The 24,131-nt window shown below is 38.4% G+C and overlaps 2 protein-coding genes across 3 annotated transcripts in view; one reads left to right on the top strand and one right to left on the bottom strand.

Annotated features, from left to right (window-relative positions):
• The first annotated feature begins 186 nt into the window (after nucleotides 1–186).
• On the top strand, nucleotides 187–23,892 carry ESRRA (estrogen related receptor alpha). Of its 2 annotated transcripts, none has more exons than XM_063438079.1 (7): nucleotides 187–568; nucleotides 5,525–5,875; nucleotides 9,790–9,906; nucleotides 11,317–11,442; nucleotides 12,793–12,960; nucleotides 14,272–14,541; nucleotides 22,331–23,892. In XM_063438079.1, exons 2-7 carry the CDS (start codon nucleotides 5,545–5,547, stop codon nucleotides 22,576–22,578), a joined length of 1,260 nt encoding a protein of 419 aa, XP_063294149.1. In that variant the 5' UTR covers nucleotides 187–568; nucleotides 5,525–5,544; the 3' UTR covers nucleotides 22,579–23,892. The 2 variants fall into 2 exon arrangements, with proteins under 2 accessions (XP_063294149.1, XP_063294150.1); XM_063438080.1 differs by having other exon boundaries at nucleotides 188–568; nucleotides 5,558–5,875.
• Nucleotides 23,881–24,131, bottom strand: part of TRMT112 (tRNA methyltransferase activator subunit 11-2) — a 31,265-nt gene continuing 31,014 nt past the window's right edge. The window contains exon 4 of the mRNA XM_063438082.1: nucleotides 23,881–24,118. Within this exon, the coding sequence (XP_063294152.1) occupies nucleotides 24,017–24,118 (102 nt within the window). The 3' untranslated portion in view covers nucleotides 23,881–24,016. The remainder of the gene's footprint in view (nucleotides 24,119–24,131) is intronic.

Below are 24,131 nucleotides of genomic sequence, written 5' to 3'. Positions count from 1 at the left end.
TCTGGGAGCATGGGCAGTAGAAAGCACCCGGTCCCTGCCAGGCTCCTGGAATATGCAATAAGGCTGGGGAGCATGCGCAGTAGAGGTCACCCAGCCCCCCTGTCAGACTCATGGAATATGTAATGAGGCTGGTGAGCATGCGGTCACCGAGGCCACGCCCCTTCCCAGCTTGTCAGAGCAGAGGAGGAGGGAGGAGCTACAGTAGGAAGTGTGCTTGTGTGTGTGTATGTGTGTGTGTGTGACACTGCTAGTGTGTGAGAGAGGGGGAAAAAGCTCTGTCCTCTGCTGTGTCCTACAGCCAGCACTATACATACACTGCAGCCACTACAGCTAACTAGCAACACTCACACTGTATACACTGAGTGTGTCTGTAGGACCATGTACACACACTGCACAGCTACACAGAGCTAGCCAGGCATACTCAGTGTGTACTGTCACACAGCCAGACTGTTAACACATATGTGTACTACTTCAAATACTCACACATATACAGAGACAGACAGTGTGTAGACCAGAGTGACACTGGACCCTAGGAATCCACACAGCGGAATGACAACAGGACCCTGACGTGAGTATTCGCAGCAGGAGGGGTCTATGGTATATGTGTGCGCTTTTATTTATATTTATGGTATCCGTGAACGTGTTTAATTATGTTTGTCATATGTGTGTGTTTGATCTTTTATGTGTGTGTGTGTGTTTGTGTTGTAAGATGTGAATTCTATTGTACCTTTTGTATATTTTGCATCCCTTATTACTAAGAAGTTAAGACTGCAAACCAAATGTATGTACTCTACACCCACTGTCCCTGTGCGTCCTGCTTGTCTTGTTGCATATACATGTCTTTTAGTCCACCTATTGAACAGCGCTACAGAATTTGTTGGTGCTTCATAAATAATAACAATAGTAATAATATTTAGTGTGTTAGTTGTGTGTATGTATTGGGGTGTAAGCAGTTTTGTATTTTGTTTATTAGGAATTGTTGTGTTATGTGTTTGCATGTAATAAAAATGTTTTATTGTCATAAAAAGGTGCATATTAACAATACCCAGTTCACTGTTACTATGATAATTTGTATTGCTCTTTATATATGTCCCTTTTCAATTGAGACGTCAGCATAGAAATACGGAGTAGTAAGTTTTGCTTCTCTTGCCAACTCATTTGTACTTTCACTATTATTAGACAGTGTGTGTGTGTGTGTGTGTGTGTGTGTGTGTGTGTATGTGTATATATGTGTATATATATATATATATATATATATATATATATAAGCATATCTATAGATGTGTGCTTTTTTATAACCTCAATATGAATTTATTCATTTGAATTTTATTTTAATTGACTGGTTAATGCTAAAATACTAAATTAATATTTAAATCTATAAAAGAATCTCTAATTTTTAATTGTGTTTAGAATGCGTCCACTGATAGACTGTTTGAAAATTCCAGGTTATGTGGTTTTAACTAAGTGTTCTATGGATATGCCTGTTTGCATCTTGAATGAACAAATGACTTTGTAAATATTGCCTTACCCAACAGCTCATTTGTTTTGGGAATTGCAACAACGGTTTATTTTATTGCAATATGCTTCTTGTTCCCCCTGTATCCTCCATAATGCTATCTTAAATTTCACTTGAGAAACATAATTATCATAGTTTATGTATCATATATAGTATATCTTTATGTTATTTGTATTCATGTAGATATATCATTTCTAAGTGAAGTTACAAAATTCTGTTTTAAAAGTCCTACTTTTACCTCAAATTTATAAAATGTCTAAGCGTAACAGAACTATGTTTGCTTTTTAATTTAACACAGAAAAAAGGGGAATGGGGGCACACCTGGAACATGCATTTCTAAGTAGTAGTAGTTGCTATAAAGATAATATATAAGAATTATACTACACAAAATCATATGCATGGCATATGCAAAGCTTGCACTCTTTTTATTCCTGAAAGAAATACAGTGACTTTGAACCAAGGTCATAGGGAGTTAACAGATGAACCCAGACTAGAGATTGGGTCAGTCACCAATCTCTTCGTACACCAGCTTCAGGAGACTGTACGATAGCACTTATAATCTGAGTTTTATGCACAAAATGTCTAATTTCACACCACTACATGTATTCTAGTTTAACATATTGTTCTATATGTGTGTACATGTCAGAAATATACAGTTGCATTGATAACACTCAGTGTGAATAGTGTGCATGAATTGATTTTACTTTTATTTAGATATAGCGCCAACTTATATTTTAGTGCCGAATATGGCAAATATGTTAAAGCTCTGCTAAAATGGGATTTCAATGTCAAGGATTACTGTATTGCTGTGGGCGGTTTTTGATATCAGTAATAACTTTATTTGTATAAACCGCAAGAGTATTAAATTATGTGACACACAGGAGATAAACCTTTTGCACTTTTATACTGTTACACTTCTAATCATGAACTTTTGTTTTGTTGTTTTTTCTTTTGTTTGTTTTTTTTTGACCGCTCAGGATGTCCTTTTAGAAATTTATTGACCTCGTAAATGCAGTGCATTTCATTCCCAGAAACTGAATTCAGTGAACTGGGAAATTGGAGGGTAATTAGAAGGCAGAAGGGACAAAGGTTGAAAGTTTTCTCTGACCAATAGTACTATGACAAAGCCCCATCCTGTTCTGTACCTATCTGACTTTCTTAATTCTGCGCAACTCACAGGATTGGTACCATATCTGTATAGAGCAGTGTTCACTGTCCTGGTTCCATTTTGTCCTTTATTGCTATTATATTAAAAGAATACTATAGTGTCAGGAATACAAACATGTATTCTTGACACTGTAGTTCTGATTTGGCTGTTTAGCTCCCCAGCCCTTCTGTCAGAGCAGTGAAAAGGTGAGTTTACTGAGTGTCCTAGCCTTGTTCTACCTCCAATGCTGAAATCCTCAATCTGGATGATCTCAGCCAATCGATATGAAAGCATCGAGAAGCTATTGTGCATGCGCAATAAAATGCTGCACTGTGCCAGTCAGCATCTCCTTATTGAGATGCATTGAATCAGTGCACCTCTATGGGGAGGGGCCAGGTTATCCATGCAGAGGAGGACACACTGAATGCCAGTGCTGCACATTGTGCAGTACTAATACATGAAGCACCTCTAGTGGCCGTCTGAGTAACAGCCACTAAAGGTGTTACTAGGCAGCAATGTAAACACTGCCTTTTCCACAAAAAGGCAGCGTTTACATTGACAAGCCTGCGGGGTCAAGGTATAGACACCAGAACCACTACATTATGCTGTAGTGGTTCTGGTGACTTGTGTAATGGTTCTGGTAACTACAGTGCTTCACAGTTTTACAGAGGGGATAAAAAATTACAAATTAGTGACAAACAATTGTGAATAGAAAGAGGCAGACCTTCCCCAAGAGCTTACAATCTATTTAATATAGTGCTACCCTGACTTTCCAAATGGTAGACTGCTACCCAGATCTCTTGTGTATCCTCTTTGCCCTTTCTGTATTTATAAACCAACAGTAACCTCTACCAATGAAACAGTTCACATCAAAAACTATTGTTTACTTTCCTTTATGGCTGTGCGATTTTTCTCGAAATACTCGCTGGTTTATTCAGTAAACCAGGAATTATGGAGACTTGACATTGATATTGCCAGTTTTCAGCCAACTTAGCACATGTGGCAAACGAAAAATAGCTGAGTTGGGGAATTGTATGGCTATTGGCCCAATATTTGCAATTGCCAATTAGTGAGTAGTCCTGTTGGTGTGACTCTTACTTGTGGCACGCACCTTTGGGTAGTATTAATATTAATTCGCTACTGGGGACACTGTACAATGAGACTTGCTCAAAAATGAAAAATGTAGAAAATTGCAGCACTGAATGTGGTGACCTTTATTCCAGGCAAGGTCGACAGTGGCTGCAAAGTTTTGCAAACATTTAGCCAACCCCTGTTCCTAATTCTTTTTTTTTTTTAAACTTATATTTTATTTCATTTTATGGATATAGAATATTAAGTATCATCATACACCCTAGAAATTACCATGCATTCAAATAAGTATTGAGCTCAGAGAATCAACAAAAAGAAGTAAGACATGAGAGCAATTAAGGAACAAAACTAAACAAAGAACCGTGAGTTAGCATAGTCATAAACACTAGTCAATATCTATAATTACAATTTAAGGAGCATAAGATGGTGAGGAGGTATTTCAAGGAGGTCACTGTACCAATCGATTTCAAATTTAGGAGGCTTACTGTTTTTGAGGATCAGTGAGTGCAGACATGACTTCATAAATATTCTTCGATTTTAATGCGTTAATATAGATCTTGCAAATGCTCCTGTGCTTAGCCCTAAACATGGCCTTTGCAATACTTTGTTGCTACTGGTTTTCTTCTCTTCTTTTTGCCTTGGGGTATTGCAAAACCTGTCTGACTAAATTGTGTATATGCGCTTTGAGCAGAGCAAAGGTCTTCCTTACCCCTGTTCTCCCATATTCTATGTTCGTGCACTCTAGTTGGCCCTTTCATTAGCCTAAGATACTGTCTGTTTAGTATAGTGTCTATAATTAAGCATGGGGAGCATTTCTGGAGACTGTCTTCTTTTTTTATTAGCTTTAGGTTCTGCAAGTCTAGTATTGTTTTATATTGAGCTTAATCTGATATGCGTATGTAATGGGCCATTGTTAAGGGATATTTATAAAGCATGCTGATTTGACTTGTGCACAAAGGCTTTATTTACTAAACATTGAGTGTTGGTTAAGAGTCTGCAGAAATATTGTGCTTGTCTGGTCATTTTGGATTCTTTTGTAAGTCTTTGTTAAAATTCACTATTTGCTGAGCTAATTGGAGTCTCTTGTAAGATTCCATTTCCAGAGCCTAAATTTTATTGATTAAAGAGCGTTGCATATTCCCTATTTTAGAAACACAAAACAGGTTGGGACCAAATTAAGTCTGGTTCTTTAACAAAACAAATGTAAGGCCAATATGTTTGGCTTGTATATGTGGCTGGGGTTATGCTCTTCTTAAATGGAGTGCACTGCCATACCTCTTGCTCTCCAGTGATGTGATCCCCACCCAATTTTCTTCCTTTAATTATTCTATAAATGATCTACCCTGGTTGGCCTTCTTCAAGCTTTCCTTAACCGGCGATTTTGGCACACCTCAGATCGTACATAAGCCGAAAAAGTTTTATAGAAACAAAACAAAGTTACGTGAGTGTTATCACAAATCCATATGTACATTGATATAACTGGATATTTTTAGTATCACTCCAATGGCCATTACAATGTAAGCTCACTTGCCAAGTTAGTGCAAAACGTCTTAGGTGTGTCCTACACTAACAATTCACCAAGCCAAATATTTGTCAACCTCTTATATATAGTTTTTATTTTTGGCTTATTCGTATTATGCAAAGTATTGCAGAGAGTTGATCTTTTAAATAATGAATTATATTATCTATTATCTAGACTATATTTATTATAATCTTACATACTTCATGTATATGTTACGGATGCTTTGTCTGTTTTGTCTCTTTTGTTTCAGGATGCACTCACACTTTTCCTATGTCCTGTGCAGGGCTCCTTTACAGCATGTCTTCCCGTGACAGACGCCCTGATTTGTGCATCAAGGCGGAACCAGGGACACCAGAAAGTATTGGGCGCCGGAGTCCAAGTGGATCTAGTGACAGCAGTGGGCATGGGCCTGACCTCCAAGGACCTCGATGTTGCAGAGGAGGTGAAGAGGAGCAGGATGATACCCCTGGAAGGGGCAAATATGTTCTCAACTCAATTCCTAAGCGTCTGTGTCTGGTGTGTGGAGACGTAGCATCAGGATATCATTACGGAGTAGCGTCATGTGAAGCATGCAAGGCCTTCTTTAAGAGAACTATTCAAGGTGAGCCAGGGGAATGCCAATGTCAGTGTAGGACCTCTAAAACTTTACCAAAAATGTGTTTCTTTTTCCAACCTTAAAATTTTGTACTAAACTGGTACTAAGGACTGTGGATCTCGGTTGATAGTTAAACGTACACAAATTGAGAGGCTGCAGTGTAAAACTTTGTGAATTTGGTTTAGCAGAAAAAAAAAATCCATATGACTGGTGAACAAAAGTGCATTACGAGTGTTAAATGATTTTGTGATGAAGCCTATCCAATCTTTTTCAGGTGCGTGGGCAGGATGTTTTAATGAGTTTTAACTAAACGGCTGCTTTTTTTATTTTTAAATTTACAATACCCTATTGGGCATTAGTAATTAGTAATCCCCTATCCCCATAAACCTGTAAAACAAGCCTTTATGTACCTGGAGTTCAGGGGATAGCGAAGCCCCGTCGCTGGCTTCTACGCCCCATCTGATGCCACTGCTGCCCTCTCTGTGGTCCAGTAAAGTGCTTCTCATAGAGAAACATTTGATTGGACCATTCTCATTGACTCAGAGTGCATGCGCGTGCTCTGAGCCAGTGTGGGACTGGGACTTGTTGACAAGCGAGGGAGGTAATTACAAAAAAAACAAATAAAAAATGGGCAAATAATAAAGAATGTAGGGATGTGAAGAAGTCTCATTGAGAGAGGGATTGGGGGGATATTTAAGCTGTAAGAAGCTCATTACATCTGTCACCGGTGTGTAGTGTGGGCTGACGACAGATGCATTTTTTGCACAGAATTAACATTAGGCAGGCACTTGTCCAGTCTCTTTTTAATACATAATACAGATAAACACACGCAAAATGCATATAATAAACCTAAATATACTAATTTCTGAATGATACTTGCTAAGTAACAATCCTCTGCCAATCCTGACCTTTCTGTTATTTTGAATGGCAAAACTGTGCACTTCCCATAAACTTTGCACAGCAGGAGTGTATGGCTTCAATATCGCTTTTATCGTTGACCATTGCATTTGGAGTTTAAAACCCAGTTGCTAGTAGTTTCAATGGACGTTTTATTAAAGAGGAAAAAAAGCCTTTTCTTAGGCCTTTTCTTCTTTAATAGGCTAGACTCGCAGGGGTAGAAAACTTTCGGCACTCTGGATGTTGTGGACTACATCTCCCACAATGCTCTTACAGCTATAATGCTGGCACAGCATCATGGGAGGTGTAGTCCAAAACATCTGCAGTGCCGAAGGTTGCCTATCCCCAAGACAGGAAGTGTTAGGCTAAGAGTGTAAGATAACCTTATAAGCTTATTATAGCTTCCCAGTGAGAAAGGTTTGTTTGAGAAAAAAATAAAAAATAAATAAATATATATATATATTGGAATGGTTATTTAAAAACCCACAACAGTACTATTTAGGATATAAGCTCTTAAGGTTTTTGCCAAAACAAAAATGTGCACTGCTCCCAGCAAGAGTGGACTCAAGAGAAGAATGCAGACGTCAGTATTCTTAGAATGCTAGTAAGCCCGAGGCATTGTTTATGTTATAACTGATCCAATGCCTAAGCTTCTATTTTGGGTTTTGTTTGCCTTTATTAGCATAATGTATTTTGCACATAGTTGTCAATTTGCTCATTGTTGTTGGTTACTTTTCTGTTTGGTGGAATGTTCTGCAATTGACAACAGTTTATTCCTTATTACTCTAGCCAACTCTACAGCCACCCTCCTGTTAGCTTACCTTGTGTGTCCAGGAGGGTGGCTTGCTTGTAGGTCTGTTCCTGCTGGTGGGAGTGAGAGGTCTGGAGCAGCTCTTCGTGCTCCTTCTCCTCTCCCTCCACTCATGCTGCCTCCTCTCCCCCACATGCTATCTCTCTCCACAAAACTTGCAGGAAGTGACAGGCTGTCACTTCCTCCCAGCCTGCTGACACTACACAAACCCGATCTCAGTCTCAAAGAGCCGCGATACCCGACCGGGCCCTTGTTAAGCAGAAATGTTTTCCAGTGCTATCATATCACCGGGGAAATATTTTGCGGCGTCCCTGTGTGCCCCGTACCCTGGGGTGCCACGACACACAGTTTAGGAACCGCTGGTATACAGTTAAAGATCTGAGAGAAATCTCATCAAGTTCCTGTTTTCAGCCAATGTTAAAAGCCAATTACTGGCAACCCTGTAAAAGAAGGAGATTCGCATACTTTTTCTCTTTCTGTATTTCTTGGTTTAGACAGAATCTTTCACCGGAAAAAACTTTGCAAGGATTACTTCAGATACCTCCATAGATATCTGATGTGTGGCTCTAAAATTGTGGTATGGACTACTTGAATTGTCCTGACACTGTCTTTGCATTCCAAGTCTGCCAGAATTTCAAGATAGCTGGTATCATTGGCATATATATATATTATTTACTGTAATATATGCTCCTAATTATAATCTTTAGTTTCCATTACATAGAGTTGTGGATACATGTATATAAAATAGAGGATAAATACAGACCATAATTAGGAGACAGCTTTTAACCCCTTAAGGACACATGACATGTGTGACATGTCATGATTCCCTTTTATTCCAGAAGTTTGGTCCTTAAGGAGTTAAAAACTTTGGAGGAGCCCAACGGCCACAGACAATTTAGAACCTTACTTAATATATTGTTAAAGGGACACTCATTTTAATGGTTTATTGCTAAATGATAGTCTCCAGCAGCTCATACCCTTTGATCTGCTCTAGCTAATGAGGAAGCAGTGGCTTGAGCAGTAGTGGGTGGCGGTGATTAACTCGGAGTGTCAGCTGACTGCATTTAACTTATCACAGCTGCTCATTGCTGGTATGAAGCGGTATGTATATGGTTGAAGCGGTATGAGAAGAAATTGTTATAATGCATTAGTGTCCCTTTAAACCATTTTTCATATTATAGGGGATATGTATCAGGGGAAAACATGTGCTATATTGAGGCAAAGTGCTAAATAAAAAGTAATCAGCAATAGATTAAATCTATGCATTTAGTGCTTTGCAGTACAAATAGCACCTGATTTTGTCTACAAACATCTCCCCTTTTAAATTCTTTTTGATTAATATTGTCACACTATGTTGTATATGTGATGTTATAGCTTTTTAGTGTTCAACATGTGAAAACTAAAACTTCAAAAATAAAAACTACTCTTTTATTGAAAACCCATTAAAAGTTATTTAAATATGTAATGGTGATGATATAGAAAATAGTGCACACAAATGTATCAAAATAATATCACCCAGAGGACACCACAAGCCTTACGCGTTTCGTGCTACTCAAGCAGTTATTCATAAGTCTATGAATAAGTGCTTGAGAACCACGAAATGCGTAAAACATATGGTGTCCTTGTGAGTTGTGATGATTTGTTATTTTCCTACTCGGCTGAGTCTAGCTCATAGCCAGATAGGTAAGCAGAACCTTATTCCTGGTAATCTTTTTAGTGTTGGCATGGATGTATTTACTATATGTTTACATTACCCCTTGTAGTGCTTTGTACTTTAATGTCTGTACATGTCTAGTGATCAATATACAGTGACGTAAAAGTTAGGCACTAATAATAGTTTTAAAGGACCCATGGTTAGCTTGTTTGTCAAAACTGTAATTTGGTAATGTCAAGGCTGCTTTTAGTGGTACTTGCTGTGCTTCAATCTTGTACTTTTAAAATCTTATGTAAGATCTTGGAGTGACAAGGAGACGAAGCTTAATTAGGCTTGCTATTTCAAAACTCAGATCAATATACTTCCCTGACTAGGCTTGAAATGATTATTAAAAATAAATCAGAAATGCTGATAGATTGAAAAATGTAAATATAAACAGTCAACGTAACATACAGACTATTCATGGATGCTGTGTTTTAATGCAAAACAGCTTATTAGTGAATATTCCTCTTGAAACCACCTGTCTAAGATTGCTTTCCTCCTGTTTTCTTGTCGTAGGTAACATTGAATACAGTTGTCCAGCCAGCAATGAGTGTGAAATTACCAAAAGGCGCAGAAAGGCTTGTCAAGCATGTCGATTTACAAAGTGCCTCCGTGTAGGCATGCTTAAGGAAGGTGAGTCATATGTACTCTTTGTTCTAATTATCCTGCTGTAGCTGCATTTGTAGTGTCATTGTAGTATTGTTGTTTGTGTTTTTTATTTCCAAGTCTATGGTAATTTTTGTACTGCCATCCGGGTCCTCATACATGCAAGTGCTTCCTTTTAGATGTGGTTTTTTTTCTTTTGGGAATTTTTCCTGCGTCATCAGAAAGTACTGTTCTGCTAATGTGAGTTTAAGACAGCATTAAGCAATCATTTCCTTTTAACAGCTGTAATTCTGTATATCAGTTCATATATAAGTAGTGTGTTTACACCAGTGGATAAAATTGGAGTGGGGGAGAAATTGGAGCAGAAATCACTTAGCTGGCTTTAACAGAGAGGTGTTAATGAAATCGTTATGTGGGAGGTGCAATCAATGTTGTATGCATAACTATCACTGTAAAAAGAGTCTTTGTACATTTTATATAAGGAATACTAGCAATTTTCACATTGGTGTGTTTAAAAGGCTACTCCAATATTGTGTTGATGACAATAGTTAATTATACAGATTGTGATCTGCAACGGCATTTCGATAAAGTGCCACCTCATTTAATTGCTGCCTTTTTGGAAAAAACAAACATCTGACATTTTTTTAAACAGTCCAGTGCATGTAATAATGTAAAAGGGGGTAGAGGAGAAGAAGTGATGGAATTATTAAAGAATGGAATAGAACGTTGTGGAAGATTGAATTAGGTGTGTTATGGGGGAGATCGGACGATCCCTACAAATGTGACAAACTTTGTGTCAGCAAGGTAATTGAAACAAAAATACATGATGGGGTTGAAACTCTAAACATAAAGTTGACCAAACATCAATGGCTACTCTTATTTTCATCACATTGGTCACTTTAAACATCTAAGAAAGGGGCAAATGTCATACATATTTCTTTCTGGTCCAATATCTTTGAAAAACCTCTCCACGTCTTGAGCTAGAATAATACAACTACCAATCATGAATGACCAATGATGTGCCTACCTGATGTACCCAAAGTCCATAAAGCTGCATAGGAGAATTAACTTACTTACAATAGGCCTTCTGTACTTTAAATGTCCTGTTAATAGAATGCCGTGTGCCTTCTGATGCAGAGATTTTAAAGACAAACCCATTAGTCCGTGACTATAAGTTAATAGATATTTGTGAATGCGTTGCTAGACCTTGATAGCTGTCATTATGAATCCATGTACTAATCACTAAATTAATCTTTATCAGACATTTAATCTTGTCTGAGTTTTCTTAATTTATGTATTGCTGTAATGCAGTATACGTCTTTGCTTCCTGGCTCTGTGAATACATTCCGGTCCACATCACTAGCTTTTTGCAGTGTTTAATATACCTTTGCTTTGAGTTTTCGAATGAGTTTGTATTTTTTTCCCGGTTTTGTGCAGGAGTACGTTTGGATCGTGTAAGAGGTGGTCGTCAAAAATACAAAAGGAGGCCCGAAGGAGATATTATGCAATATACCCCAGGAGGACATGTCCAGCAAGGTCCAGCAAATATGGTGAAGAAGCAAGGTAAGATTCTGTACCAGTCTGTCACTATCATAACCACTCCTTTACAGTAATTCCATAATCCAGATAAAAAAAAATAGATTTTAGTGGCAGACAGAAACCAGCTGGCCTAGGAAGGACAACTCATATATTTTTGTGTAAGGGAGTGTTTTGTGTGCATGTGTAATGGAGAATGTAGTGTGTGTTTTCTATACATGTGTAAGAGTATAGTGAATGTTTTGTATACACGTGTAAGAGAGTGTGTGCTTTCAGTCATGTCCAAGGGAGAGTGTGTGTGTGCTATAGTATACATGACTAAAGGAGAGAGTGTGTGTTTTGTTTCATGGGTGTCTTAGATATAAATAGATATGTAAAGAAGAGTGGGTGCTTGTGGTTGATGAAAGATGCATGTACGAAGACTAGCATAATGCATCTAAAAAATCTAAATATATAATTGCTTGTACCCACCCTAACCACAGCCTCTTTCCCTATCTTATTGTCACTTTGTCTTTCACCTTCCTCTTTCTGTACTTATAGGGAGACTTTAACCCCTTAAGGACACATGACGTGTGTGACACGTCATTATTCCATTTTATTCCAGAAGTTTGGTCCTTAAGGGGTTAATGTTTAAAGTTACGGCCTCTCCCCCATAAGCCTAAAAAAAGGATAATTACTCACATTTTCTCCATAACCACGCTGGTCTTGTCACAGCTGCTGCCTACCACTGGCTAAAGTCTTCATTACCGATGATCTCAGCCAATCCAATGCTCCTCTTTAGAGAAGCATTGGTGGGCCTATTACTCATGGGTGGCAATCAGCATCTCTTCATAGCGATACATTATCCCATATGTTTATGCCGATCATGATAACACCTACCTGAGTCACGGCTACTAGAAATGCCCTTGGGGATAAATGTAAACACTGCCTTAACACAGAAAAGGCGTTTTTTTTTTACAAATGATAGGGTGCAGGGATGGGCTCTTTCCAGCAAAATCTCTACATTAAGCTGTAGTGGTTCTGGTGCTTAAAGTGTCCCTTTTAACATCCTCTTCATCTTCCCATATTTGCACAATTGGCAATACCATTCAAGAACAGTTCTAGGCTAAATTTGCAATGTTGGAACAATCTGCAGTGGAATGCAATTTGTTCCTATGCTAATTGTTCAAAGTTTATCATTTATTGTTCTGAATTCCTTGATATAAACAAGAGCCAAAGGAATAGGTAACTGTGTCATATTTTCAATATGTGTCCACAATTGTTTTACTGATTCTTCTGAATTATTTCTCAGTGCTTGGCGGTGACATTCTCTCCCCTCTCTATCACATTCCTGTCTGATTTTCACATGTTACTTAATCACTCTCCTGTCCATTTCAGTTCCTATGAACGCAGTTGTGTCACACTTGCTGGTTGCGGAGCCAGACAAGCTGTTTGCAATGCCAGACCCAGCGCTTCCTGATGGCTATCTGAAATCAATGAGCACACTTTGTGACCTTGCAGACCGAGAGATTGTCATAATAATCAGTTGGGCAAAAAACATCCCAGGTACATGGTCCTGACAATTTTTAGTTCTCTATCCTCTAATGTTCGCATTCAAATACATTTCTTCACTCAGAAAGTAAGCAAATTAGATAAAACTAATTTCACAAACTTCTCTGTAAATCTCATTTAAAGATTTACCCTAAGCACCAAAACAACTTTAGCTTAATGAAGCAGTTTTTGTGTTTTGATCAGGCTTCCCCAAACTCTGGCCCTCCAGATGTTGCTGAACTACAACTCCCATGATTCTCAACCTATCTATTTCATTCATAGAATCATGGGAGATGTAGTTTAGCAACATCTGAAGGCCGGAGTTTGGGGAAGTCTGGTTATAGATCATGTCCCTACCGTCTCACTGCTCAGTTAAATCCCTTTTGTTTCTGTTTATGCAGCCCTAGCCACACATCCCCTGACTATGACGCACACAGCCTGCATGAAAAATGTGGTTTCATTTCAATCAGATGTGACAGTGTACTGCAGAAGGTTTTATCTCTAAAATTAAACAGGCTGTGCAATAAAAGAAGTTTAAATATTATATCTCGCTTTACAGGAATTGTTTAGGGAGTCTGTGTAGTTCACATGCATTGGAGGTATGATTAGAACTGCATAAACAAAGTGATTTAGCCCCTAACTCCCAATTAACTTGTGTTCTTTTGTTTCTCCTCCTATTCTCTTTAACTGAACCTGTCGTAAAAAAAATGACATGGGGAAACCTTATTGTTAGCATTTATATAGCAGGAAGCTACTTAGCTTTAGGATTTGATTGGAAAGGATAGCCTGTGGCAAATAGAAATTACAACTAGTCTTGTGTTTGGCATTGTGGGTACACTGGGATGCTCTTAGTCCTCTGTTCAGCTTTTACTGGAGTGACTATAGCAGCAGAGATACGTTAAAAAACATACCACGTTAGCACTTCTGCATTTTGGGGACCTTATTCCCGCATTATGCCTCGGGTGTCCAGAAGAGAAATTCTGTATGTATGAACGCCAGTGCCAGAGTTAACTAAATTACCTACTTTGCCTAGCCTGTAAGTTAAAAGTAAAAATAAAGAAAGTGAAATTTTAAAAAACTTTTAGCACAACCATTAGCTCTTTGGTTGTGCTAAAAGTAAAGAAATTCCAGTTCCTTGTTTAGGAGTTTTTTTTTAAAATATATTTTCCAGGTAGTCTGCTTGCACATTGTTTAGATAATATTTTATTGCCAGAAGTATGTACTGTATTGTAAATAACAGGTTGCTTTAAATATTCCCACGTTTTTGTTGAGAACTCATCTCTTCTTAAAAAGGTCTTAAAGGAAACTTGTTCTTTCTGTTCTTAGGATTCTCCTCCCTTTCACTTTCCGATCAGATGAGCCTCCTACAGAGTGTGTGGATGGAGGTCCTTCTCCTTGGGGTTGTGTTCCGCTCACTACCTTATGAAGATGAAGTAGTATTTGCAGAGGATTTTGTGTTGGACGAGGAGTCCTCACGCTCCGTTCGTCTCTCTGACCTCTGCTCCTGTATTTTGCACCTTGTTAGAAAGTACCGAGCTCTGAGAGTGGAGAGGGAGGAGTATGTCATGCTGAAAGCACTCACACTCACAAATTCAGGTGAGCAAGAACTGTGCCTAGGAAAAATGGTAAAATAGTGGAAAATAACAAGTGGTGGGGGCACGTGCATATACCTTTAATTGGACTACTGACTTTTGCTTATTCAGAGGACATTGTTACACCACCATCATTCATGCAATGAGAGGTTGTACAGAGCAGATATGTCCATGTTGTGTTTCTGATGGACTCGGGCAGGGATCTCCGTCATAGATCCCACAACCCATATGTTGATTATTATTCCGCAGCACTTTACAATAAGAGGGGAATTTACCACATTCCCAGAATTCTTTGAATAAGGGAAGCTGTAGTTTTGCAACATCTATGTGGCGGAAGTTTGAGATCACTGAACTAGGGAAAACATTTGTGAGTTAGTATAATCACCTGCAGCTGCGCAGCTGATCACCTGTAAAGCACAGGGGATTATGATATGACTTTATGTCCTGTGGTCACTGTGTAATACAGTGCATACAAAGAGGCATCTGTCCTGCTGTAAAAAATACAATAAAGTGAGAGTATATAAAATGATATGCACTCACACTTTATAGGAGCTTAGGTCTAAGTTGGGCCCGCACTTAAGCTCCTATACAGTGTGAGTGCATATCATTTTTTTTTATTAGATTATTAGATTTCTCCTCCTTTTTTTGGTTATATATACACATTTTAAGGACATTCCAGGCGCTGCACCTCCCTCTTTGTTTTTACCCACCACTACTTGTATCTTAGCATCTTCAGTGCTAGTCACCACTACTCTGTGGGACCAGGGATAGATAGGTTTGCAAAGGTTGGATGACCGTTTGTGCTAGACTTTTATTAACCTGTGGAAATATTTTAAAGAGACACTGCACATCCCAAAAATAATAAAAAAAATACTGTTTAGTAGATATACCCCCAATGAAACCATGCATGCATTTATTTATGCATTTATATCTAAAACAGCTTGTAAAAGCTGCAGATCTCTTGTCCAAAGCCTTTGCAAGCCCTCTCCTTCTAAAACCACCCAGACTTTCTGTTGCTGTCCAATCACAGACCTCCTAATGCATCTCAATGAAAAGTATTTACAAGGAAGGTGCTCTGGGCATTTACTGCCTCTTGGGTTTAGCTCCTCTGAGCTAAACAACCAGGAAGTAGCATAACTGGTTGTCTAAGTGACAGCCAAGGGGTGTAAAAAGATTAATTTATAAAAGTGCCAGTTTCTATTGAAATCTGCATTTTTGTTTTTAAATTGTAAAATAAAAAGATGACACATTCTTCACACATAAAGCAGCACTTCAGCAATCCCTTAGAATGTTTTAAAAGCAACAGGCTTAGCTGACCTTGTTTGGTAAAAGCTCATTGTGGAAACTGCAAATCCTGGGGATATGCAGCAACACAGGACCTTCTAAGGTGAATTACTTGTTTGCTTTTTACTAATTAAAACATTATTTCTCAGTTTGTTACTGCCCAACCTTTTAAAGGGACACATTTATTTTAGAGGGATTGTCCGGGGGTGAGGTTCTGGTGAGTCACAATCTGGGATATTTAGAACACAGTGACCTATTTAGTGAATTAGATATGTTTAGATCAAGACCTACATATTTTACAGTACACCAACTACCGTAATCTAAATTTCAACAACTGTTTATGCATTTTTGTGAATCCCTGTAGAACTCTGCATTATACTTTTGTATAGAACATTCTTAGCCTCTAGAAAAGTGGAACTCCAGAATAGGAAAGAGGAACAAGGGGATTTAGCTTCCCAGCTGTTTTTTTTGTTTTTTTTTTAGAACTCAGTGGTTTAAGTCACAATGTTTTCAAATTCTTTACATACAGGGGTACATATTGAAAATGTATTTTTTTTTTTATATTCTGTGCTTATTTTGAAAGAAATTTCCTGTATGAGAAAATTGAAAAGGTGCAAATAACTCTCCTTGCAAAAAAAACAAACAAAAAAAAAAGTGGCATAGTATTTTAGAAACTTTGAATTTCTGCTGAATTCCACTTACAGCGAGTAGCATTTCTGTCTGACTCAGCTTTCTACATATGACAAACAAGCCTCAAACAAGTACAATTACCCTGAAAACCAGACGACACATCCTGTATTTCAGCTTGCCTTCCACAAAACAAGGGTTTTGCTGTATGATCTCATGTGCACGCTTAAATATCTTAATATATTGAACAATAACAAATTCTACCCTTGGAATTTTGTATTGACCTTTGTAATGTTACCCTTGGGATTTTGTATTGGCCTTTGTCCTAGCAAATATTCTCTTTTGCCTTAGTACTCAGTGGTAAAGCCACCTAATCAGCATAACTGTATTCAGTGTAAGTGGTGACGCACAGAACCAGTTTTAATCTTTCACACCAATCAGGTTATATTATCTCTGAATTTCATGCTCGACATTTCGTCGTTTCATAGAACCAAGGTCATTGTCCTATTTACATTCTGCCCACATCCAAACAATTGTAGCAAAGAAAAGGTTTTTATTGTCTTTGTATTTTAAACATAATCTTTTTATATATATATATATATATATTTTTTAAACAGAATAAAAAAATACAATCATTATTGCGATAGGACTACTTAGGAGTTTTATGTTAGGAAATATACTCTGTGCTTATAAGCTACGAAAAGCCATAAAAGTAATCTGTATTCTTGTGGAATTAATAATATATAGACAAACAGAATGCAAACCGTTTTCAAAGAATTAATTATGCTGTCAATGATTACACTCCAGCGCAATTTGAAAATATACTATTGCAATGGAAAATATAAGTAAATATGATGCTGTATCACAAAAGTGTGTAAAAATATATATAAAACACTTTTAAAGAGACATTATCATTATTTTACTGTTTTAATGAAGGTTTCGGTTTCCATACTGTTGCAATTTTTGAATGTTGTTTTACTTTTAAAGATTGCTTAGATTTAGGATTCGCCTTTTAAAGAAAATCCTTTAATCTCATCTGACCACCTTGCTGTAAACCTGGTTTAATCAGCAACATCTCTTTGATGAGTGTCTCAAAGCCCCCACCCAACTCATTCAAATGTTTATTTAAATGCCCTGAAAAATACTAAAAACAAGATTTAATTCTGTCTTTCAAAGTGAATAAGTTATAAACACAAACAATTGGTACAGTAAACAACATTCAGAAAGGTTAATACTTTGAAATGTGACACCTACTTTGCTATAAGTACTACATAGATGGGTTTTAAAGGTAAAAAGAATAACAAACCAACAAAACAGACACTGTAAATAAATATTCAATTAATATAATTTTTTAGGATCTAATTTTATTTAGAAATTTACCAGCAGCTGCTGCATTTCCCAACCTAGTCTTATACTCGAGTCAATACATTTTCCCAGTTTTTTGGGGTAAAATTAGGGGCCTCGGCTTATATTCGGGTCGGCTTATACTCGAGTATATACGGTATATTGTAGAAAAAAAAAAAAAAGTTGCCAGCCCTACAGAAAAATAAATAAATTGCCTTTTTGGATTTTGTGTATAGTGTTTACCAAAAACTTTCTTTTCTAGAATAACACGTTATATGGAAATATAAATCATAGCGTAATTTGATTCTGCTATCCACACGTCTGTACTATATTTCAGTGTAATGTTATATTTGTTTAAAGTGACACTGTCATTTTTAAGTTATTCAGAAAGATAGAATATTTATGGGGAAAATTTATATTAAAAAAAAAAAGTGTGGCTTTTATCCAAATTTCAACTCAATAAATATCATATTTTATTTAGGAGCTGTTTTGGCGAAAGGCAGAGCTTCAAACATCTCTTGTCTGGCACATCTAGCTACTTGTGATGGTACATGGGAACATTAATTTTCTAATGCAATAGTTCCTTATGGCATTTCTTTGAACTTGCACAACAGGATAAAAAACATTATATGATCTAAATGGATCTTCCATAGAATATTGTTTTGCACTCTTTCTTATGCATGTGAGAGAGAACATCTGTGATGCTTCTACATGGCTGTGAACCAGGTTACTGAGCAGTCAAAAAATAACTTCACATAAATATATCACTCCCCTTTCCCCTCCAGGCATCACCTTATAAGCGTACATATTAGCTGCTAAGATCTTTGCAAAGAATAAAAAAGTGACAATGTTCCTTTAAGTGGTTGAGGTTCCAAAGGCATATTCTATTTAATTTTTGCTCAAAACCATTCTAATTTATCTGCACTCACCGTTGGTCATCTTGTCTTTTAATTTTGCATAACTTCAGCAATTTTCAAAACTCTCTATACTACAGCTTCTTGCCCCAAATTGTAGACACTGATTATCATGCAAAAAAGAATAAAACTATAAAGATAAATTTATATATATATATATATATATTTTTTTTTTGCAATTTGTATTTTATTGGTGTTATACATGCAATAAAACACTTTTCCATTATATGAGTTATAATAAGACAATCATATGGCTTCACATATGGACTTGGTGCAATAGTTGTAACATTAGGAGACACAATAGATTAACAAGCTTATAACTTGGTTGAGCATTACAACACATGTCGGGGAGGATAGACCTATGTCTGTTCCATTTAGTCTTACATTGATCAGGTGTGGTAGGCGTGTAAGCTATGAGGCCTATGTAACGGAGCTTTCTGTACCCCAGTTGGGTACCTCTGCCGACGGATGCTCCTAGTGCTCACCAAGGACTATCAGCACCGCACCGGACACCATAAACACTGCAGACCCCACGAACCGCCGCAGCTTGGTTGGGGTCTCGCCGTCTCCTACCCACCCTGGACCTACGACAAGGCTCCAGGTTCCAGTGGGTGAACCTCTCTTCCATCAGAGAGCGAAGCAGGAACAGCTGTTAGAAGAGCTGGTGATTATTCAAGGGAGTATGAAGAGCATAGCAATCGCTTGTAGGAGTTTCCCCCAATAAGAGACAGAACTCAGTATTGAGGGTGAAGTAGAACAGAAGGTTTATTCAACACACTGGCCTCTCCAAAAACCAGTGGCGAAGTGGCTTTCGCCACAGCCTATATAGGGGTCAATTGCTATTGAGAGACCTTATGAAAAGGTGGGTGTAAATAAATTAGACAGGAACAAAGCGTCTTATCTCAACTCTTCGGTGCTGTGTAAGGACCCCTGTTGTCGGCTGGTGAGGTCTTAGGGTGCTGGCTTTAGGGGTACGCTGCTCACTTGTTCCAGCCGGCTCAACCCCCTCCCCCCCCCCCGGATTAGGCATTGTCAGGCTCAGTCTCTGAAAAAAACATCCGGGTGTCCAGAGGAGGCTAAGGTAATCATTGTGTCATCTTGTGGGACCTCCAGCGATCCGTCTATACCCCAGCGGTATTTGATTATTGCGCCTCGCAGTCTCTCTGCGACTGGGGTCAGCTGCCTTTTCTCCATTAGCACCGCAAACGGTAGGTCCACATAGATCGCGAGTGTGCTGCCCTCGTACCTGATGTTGCCGATGTCTCTGGAGCGGGACATGATTGCTGATCTTGCTGCAGTTGTCACCGTTATGAGGTCTCTGGGCACTTCTGTGGGTGCCGACGACGATTTGCGGATCCTGAACACGGATACCAACAATGGGTTGCTCTCTCCCCTCCTTAGGCCCAAAGAGGTCATCATTCGCCGCAGCAGGGGAACAGCTCATTCCCTCCAATTTGCTCAGGGATACCTCTGATGCAGAGGTTTCAGCGCCTGTGTCTTCAGTCTAGCACCGTCACCGCCCGGGTAAGTTTCTGGCCTTGGGTGGTCTGCATCTGGGTGTCTCGTGCAGCTTCCCTGGACTCAATTTTGTTGACTCTGTGTTTGAGTGTACCCAGGTCTGCTTGTGCTTCCTGAAGGTTGGCCCTCCACACCTTCCTGAAGTCCTGTAAGAGATTTCTTATGTCTCTTCGTGTTGCTGGCGAGGAATCCCCCTCCGAATCAGATTCTGGCTGTATACTGCTGCCTGGTGGTGAAGCATTTCTCCCTTAGTCTGGGCCTCCGGCGCCATCTTGGGGGGAGCCTGTGAAGTAAGCCTCTCAAATGAAAGCCGGATATCGGGCAATCTTGGTGGCTCTAAGTACCTGATTTTTTTTATGTTTTCACCCCATAATGGTCTCTGAGTGTGAAGACGTGGAATGTCAGCTTGTGGGAGTGTATATTTTCTGCTCTTTTTGCGATGCTGGAGTGGAGCTCCTCTCTTAGACGTTTGTGCAGTTGCTCAGTCAGCCACGCCCCATAAATTTACATTTTAATGGGACACTCAACAGTTCTCTTATGATATATATGTATATAACACCAAGAACAGTTGGATTGACAGAGAGAGGACTGTCTACAGCCCAGTACAGCATGTTCTTTAGTTTCTGTTTAGATTCAAACCTGAACCCAGTGTAAATACTTTGCATATGAAAGCTTAAAGTATTTGCAGTCCTTAACCTTGTCCATTAGAGTGGTTGATATGAGGCACAGCATTGCTTTATACAAAAAAGGGACACGATAGGCACCAAGACAACTTCATGTTAAAGTCTGGTAGTCGTGTCCCTGTCTGTGTAACAATGTAAGTGAAAACATTGCCTGTAGGTTTGCAGGGGTTAACATCCCTCTAGTGGTTCTCTTCCTGTCAGCCACAAGAGAGACTTCCTCCAATAGCAAAGTTTAGCTTGGACATTCCATCAGATGGTCCTGCAGATCCTATGGAAACACATTAGATTGGCTGGGATCCTCTACACTGATGATGTCAACCAGAGGCAGAACACGATTTTGCACACTGGCACAGTGAGTTCTAGTCACCATTCAAATCCTCATAAGGGGTGGAAAGGAATAAATAGGTGTCACAACAGTATAGACATGTTCATATTCCGAAAACTCTAGTGTTCCTTTGGTTCATATGTGGCTGGATTGCTTTTCTGCAATTCCTTTCCTAGGAGCCTGGCTGCCAATAATGTATAAGCAGCTGTGTTGGCTTCCTTCTCTGTTAGGATACACAGATACTGTAACACAGGGTTAGTAACTGTCCTATGCCTTGCATACATTGCTTCCACTTACCTCACCATATCTGAATGGTTTCTAGTATCAAACCTTAAATTATCAGCTTATCTTGTTTTGTTTTTTTTGTTTTGATTTAAAAAAAATTACATTCCAAAAACTCTAGGCTAAATTGTGGGGTTTTAAAAAGCCCTATTACCTACTCCACACTAGTTGGCTGAGAATATTTGAACACCTGCAATGATAATCACCATGAAATATCCTTACATTTATCATCTGTGTTACTGTGGATAATGAGAGCATTGTGGTTCTTATAAGGCAAGGGAACAAATCCGATCTTAGATTTAACTTGCCGTTCTTGTTTCAAGCTAGTAAATCTGCCACTGACAGCAGAATGCTGTTCTGCATCTGCATGTTTGTGCTTTTCGCTGTGTCAGTCTGGGACTGCATTGCTCACAAATGATAAACAAAGTTTGCCTGAGTTTACATGTGAATAAAAAAATTAAAAAACAGTGTCTTGGCCAGAAAAACATCTGCAGTGATGAAATTAAAATGCAGCTCTGTGCATGTTCACATACAATATCTATGCTTTCAGTAAACAAGGTAAAAAGAGCCTGTGCTTTAAAAATTTTTTTTCAATATTTTATATTTTTGTACCATATCCTATTCTCAATTGCAATCATATGCTTTTATTTGGTTCCCTTTCCTCCTAATACACCTTCACCTGGTTATCCAACGTTCTCTTTCTAATTGCCACATTTAAAATTTAATTTGATTTCAAAATTGTATGATTTGTCCATTGTTTAACTTTTGTTGTGCTCTGTAAAATCAATGTAAAATATATATATTTTTTTAATGCAGATTCTGTGCACATCGAAGACCCAGATGCAGTTCTCCGTCTCAGAGATACTCTACAAGAGGCCCTCAATGAGTACGAGTCAAGTCATCACCCAGAGGAAGCTTGTAGGGATGGGAAGTTGCTTCTAACACTCCCGCTATTGCGCCAAACGGCAGGCCGTGTTCTCCAACATTTCCACGCTCTAAGAGAGGAGGGTACTGTACCCATGCACAAGCTTTTTCTGGAGATGTTAGAAGCGATGATGGACTAGACTGGAGTATAGTCCTCCTCTATAAAACATCTCTAATTGGTCATCGGGGGAGGGAGGGTGTTACTGTAACAAGACATGGAAGGCGACACTAAGACTAATAAGACTCCGGCAGCTCTTCTGTACAGATTTTACCTGTAAGTTATAATGGACTCACACATGACGTACATGTGTTCTATTACGGGAACTGGGGCCGGACAAGGTAGCAAGATGAATAAAGTGACTGGCTCCAAATTAAGCCATATGTGGGGTGGAATAATCTCCCAGAAGAAAAATAAAAACTTTTCTGTACAAATTAAAAAAGAAAAGATGCATACTCCTCTGAAAATATAGACTAAGAGCTGTTCATCCCTTAGATGTATTGTTGAGCCATAGTCTACCCCTCCATATGTAATGGGACAAAAAAAAAAATATTCTGAAAAGTTATTCTGGTGCACTCTCTTACTGGTTTCTTTTATTGTGTGAAACTTAATGACAGTAATAATTATTATTTTTAAAATACATTTAAAATTTGCTCCAATAATGTATAAAGTGAAAATATGTGGAAATGAAATTACCCTTGGATCTAGGGTGGCCCACTAAACAAACACTAACATCTTAGTGGTTAATTCCCAGCACTATGTTCGTAGACTGAAGTCAGTAACACACTAACCACAAGGTGTCACTACTTTACTTTGTTCCAAGGAATGCAATAAACGCAAAAGCCACCAGGTGATGCTGCTTTAATCAGTCTGTAAACCCAGCGAGTATCTATTTACTGGGTATTATGTGTTTTTAGGAGAATGAGTATCATTTTGCTTAATCAGATTTGGCTTTGTGTTATGTTTATGGGCCTAATTTTACTTTTGTGTGATGAAAAATGAAAAGGGGGGGTGGGAAGAGTATGAGAAAGTAGATTTAAAAAAAATAAAAAAAGGGTACAGACCACGTCTTTTTCCCCAGAGACCTACAGAAAGTGTGTTCCATCTGTCTTTTCTGTGCATTGTAGACTGTTAACCCTCCCTGTTTAGTGCTGCACTGCATTTTGTACCCTTTTCTGTCTATGTACTATTATCTTGGCTGTACTCTGATCCTTATATCCCCTGTCTCACTGCCTCGATGGTCATTGGTTTTGCACTTTTCTTCCTCTGTATTCCCACAGCATCCAGTTCTTAATGCAGCTATAGTCTTGATCTCTGGGTTCTCACCCTCCTGTATATAACATAGAATAATGTGCATATGTAATATACCTCATTGCCTATAAATATATATACAGATCCTTGTATACAAATATGGCTCAGTGGAGCCTGGATTGCAATAAATATCAGGGAGATTTAATTGTGTGTCAATAATTTCTTTATTAACCTGACTGTAGAGATTCCACAAATAAAAACCGTAACAAAGCAAACAATATATATTTAACATGTTCTATCTACATGGGGAGGGTATGGTGGCGGCTTCACTAGGACTCTTCCTCGTTTATTAGCATATTTGGTATCCCTCTGGTGATTGGGAATTCTGTGCCTGATTCTGGGCATTTTAAAGCACCTTCGATGACCTCGACCTGTTGAAAATAG

Source organism: Pelobates fuscus, chromosome 12, assembly GCF_036172605.1.
Source record: "Pelobates fuscus isolate aPelFus1 chromosome 12, aPelFus1.pri, whole genome shotgun sequence".
Lineage (NCBI taxonomy): Eukaryota > Metazoa > Chordata > Amphibia > Anura > Pelobatidae > Pelobates > Pelobates fuscus.
This window is presented reverse-complemented; position numbering and strand designations above follow the sequence as displayed.

Coding starts and splice junctions, on each gene's coding strand:
- ESRRA (XM_063438079.1), top strand. CDS start 5,545: ATGTCCTGTGCAGGGCTCCTTTACAGCATGTCTTCCCGTGACAGACGC. Junction 5,876..9,789: donor CTTTAAGAGAACTATTCAAG/GTGAGCCAGGGG, acceptor TTCTTGTCGTAG/GTAACATTGAATACAGTTGT. Junction 11,443..12,792: donor AAATATGGTGAAGAAGCAAG/GTAAGATTCTGT, acceptor TGTCCATTTCAG/TTCCTATGAACGCAGTTGTG.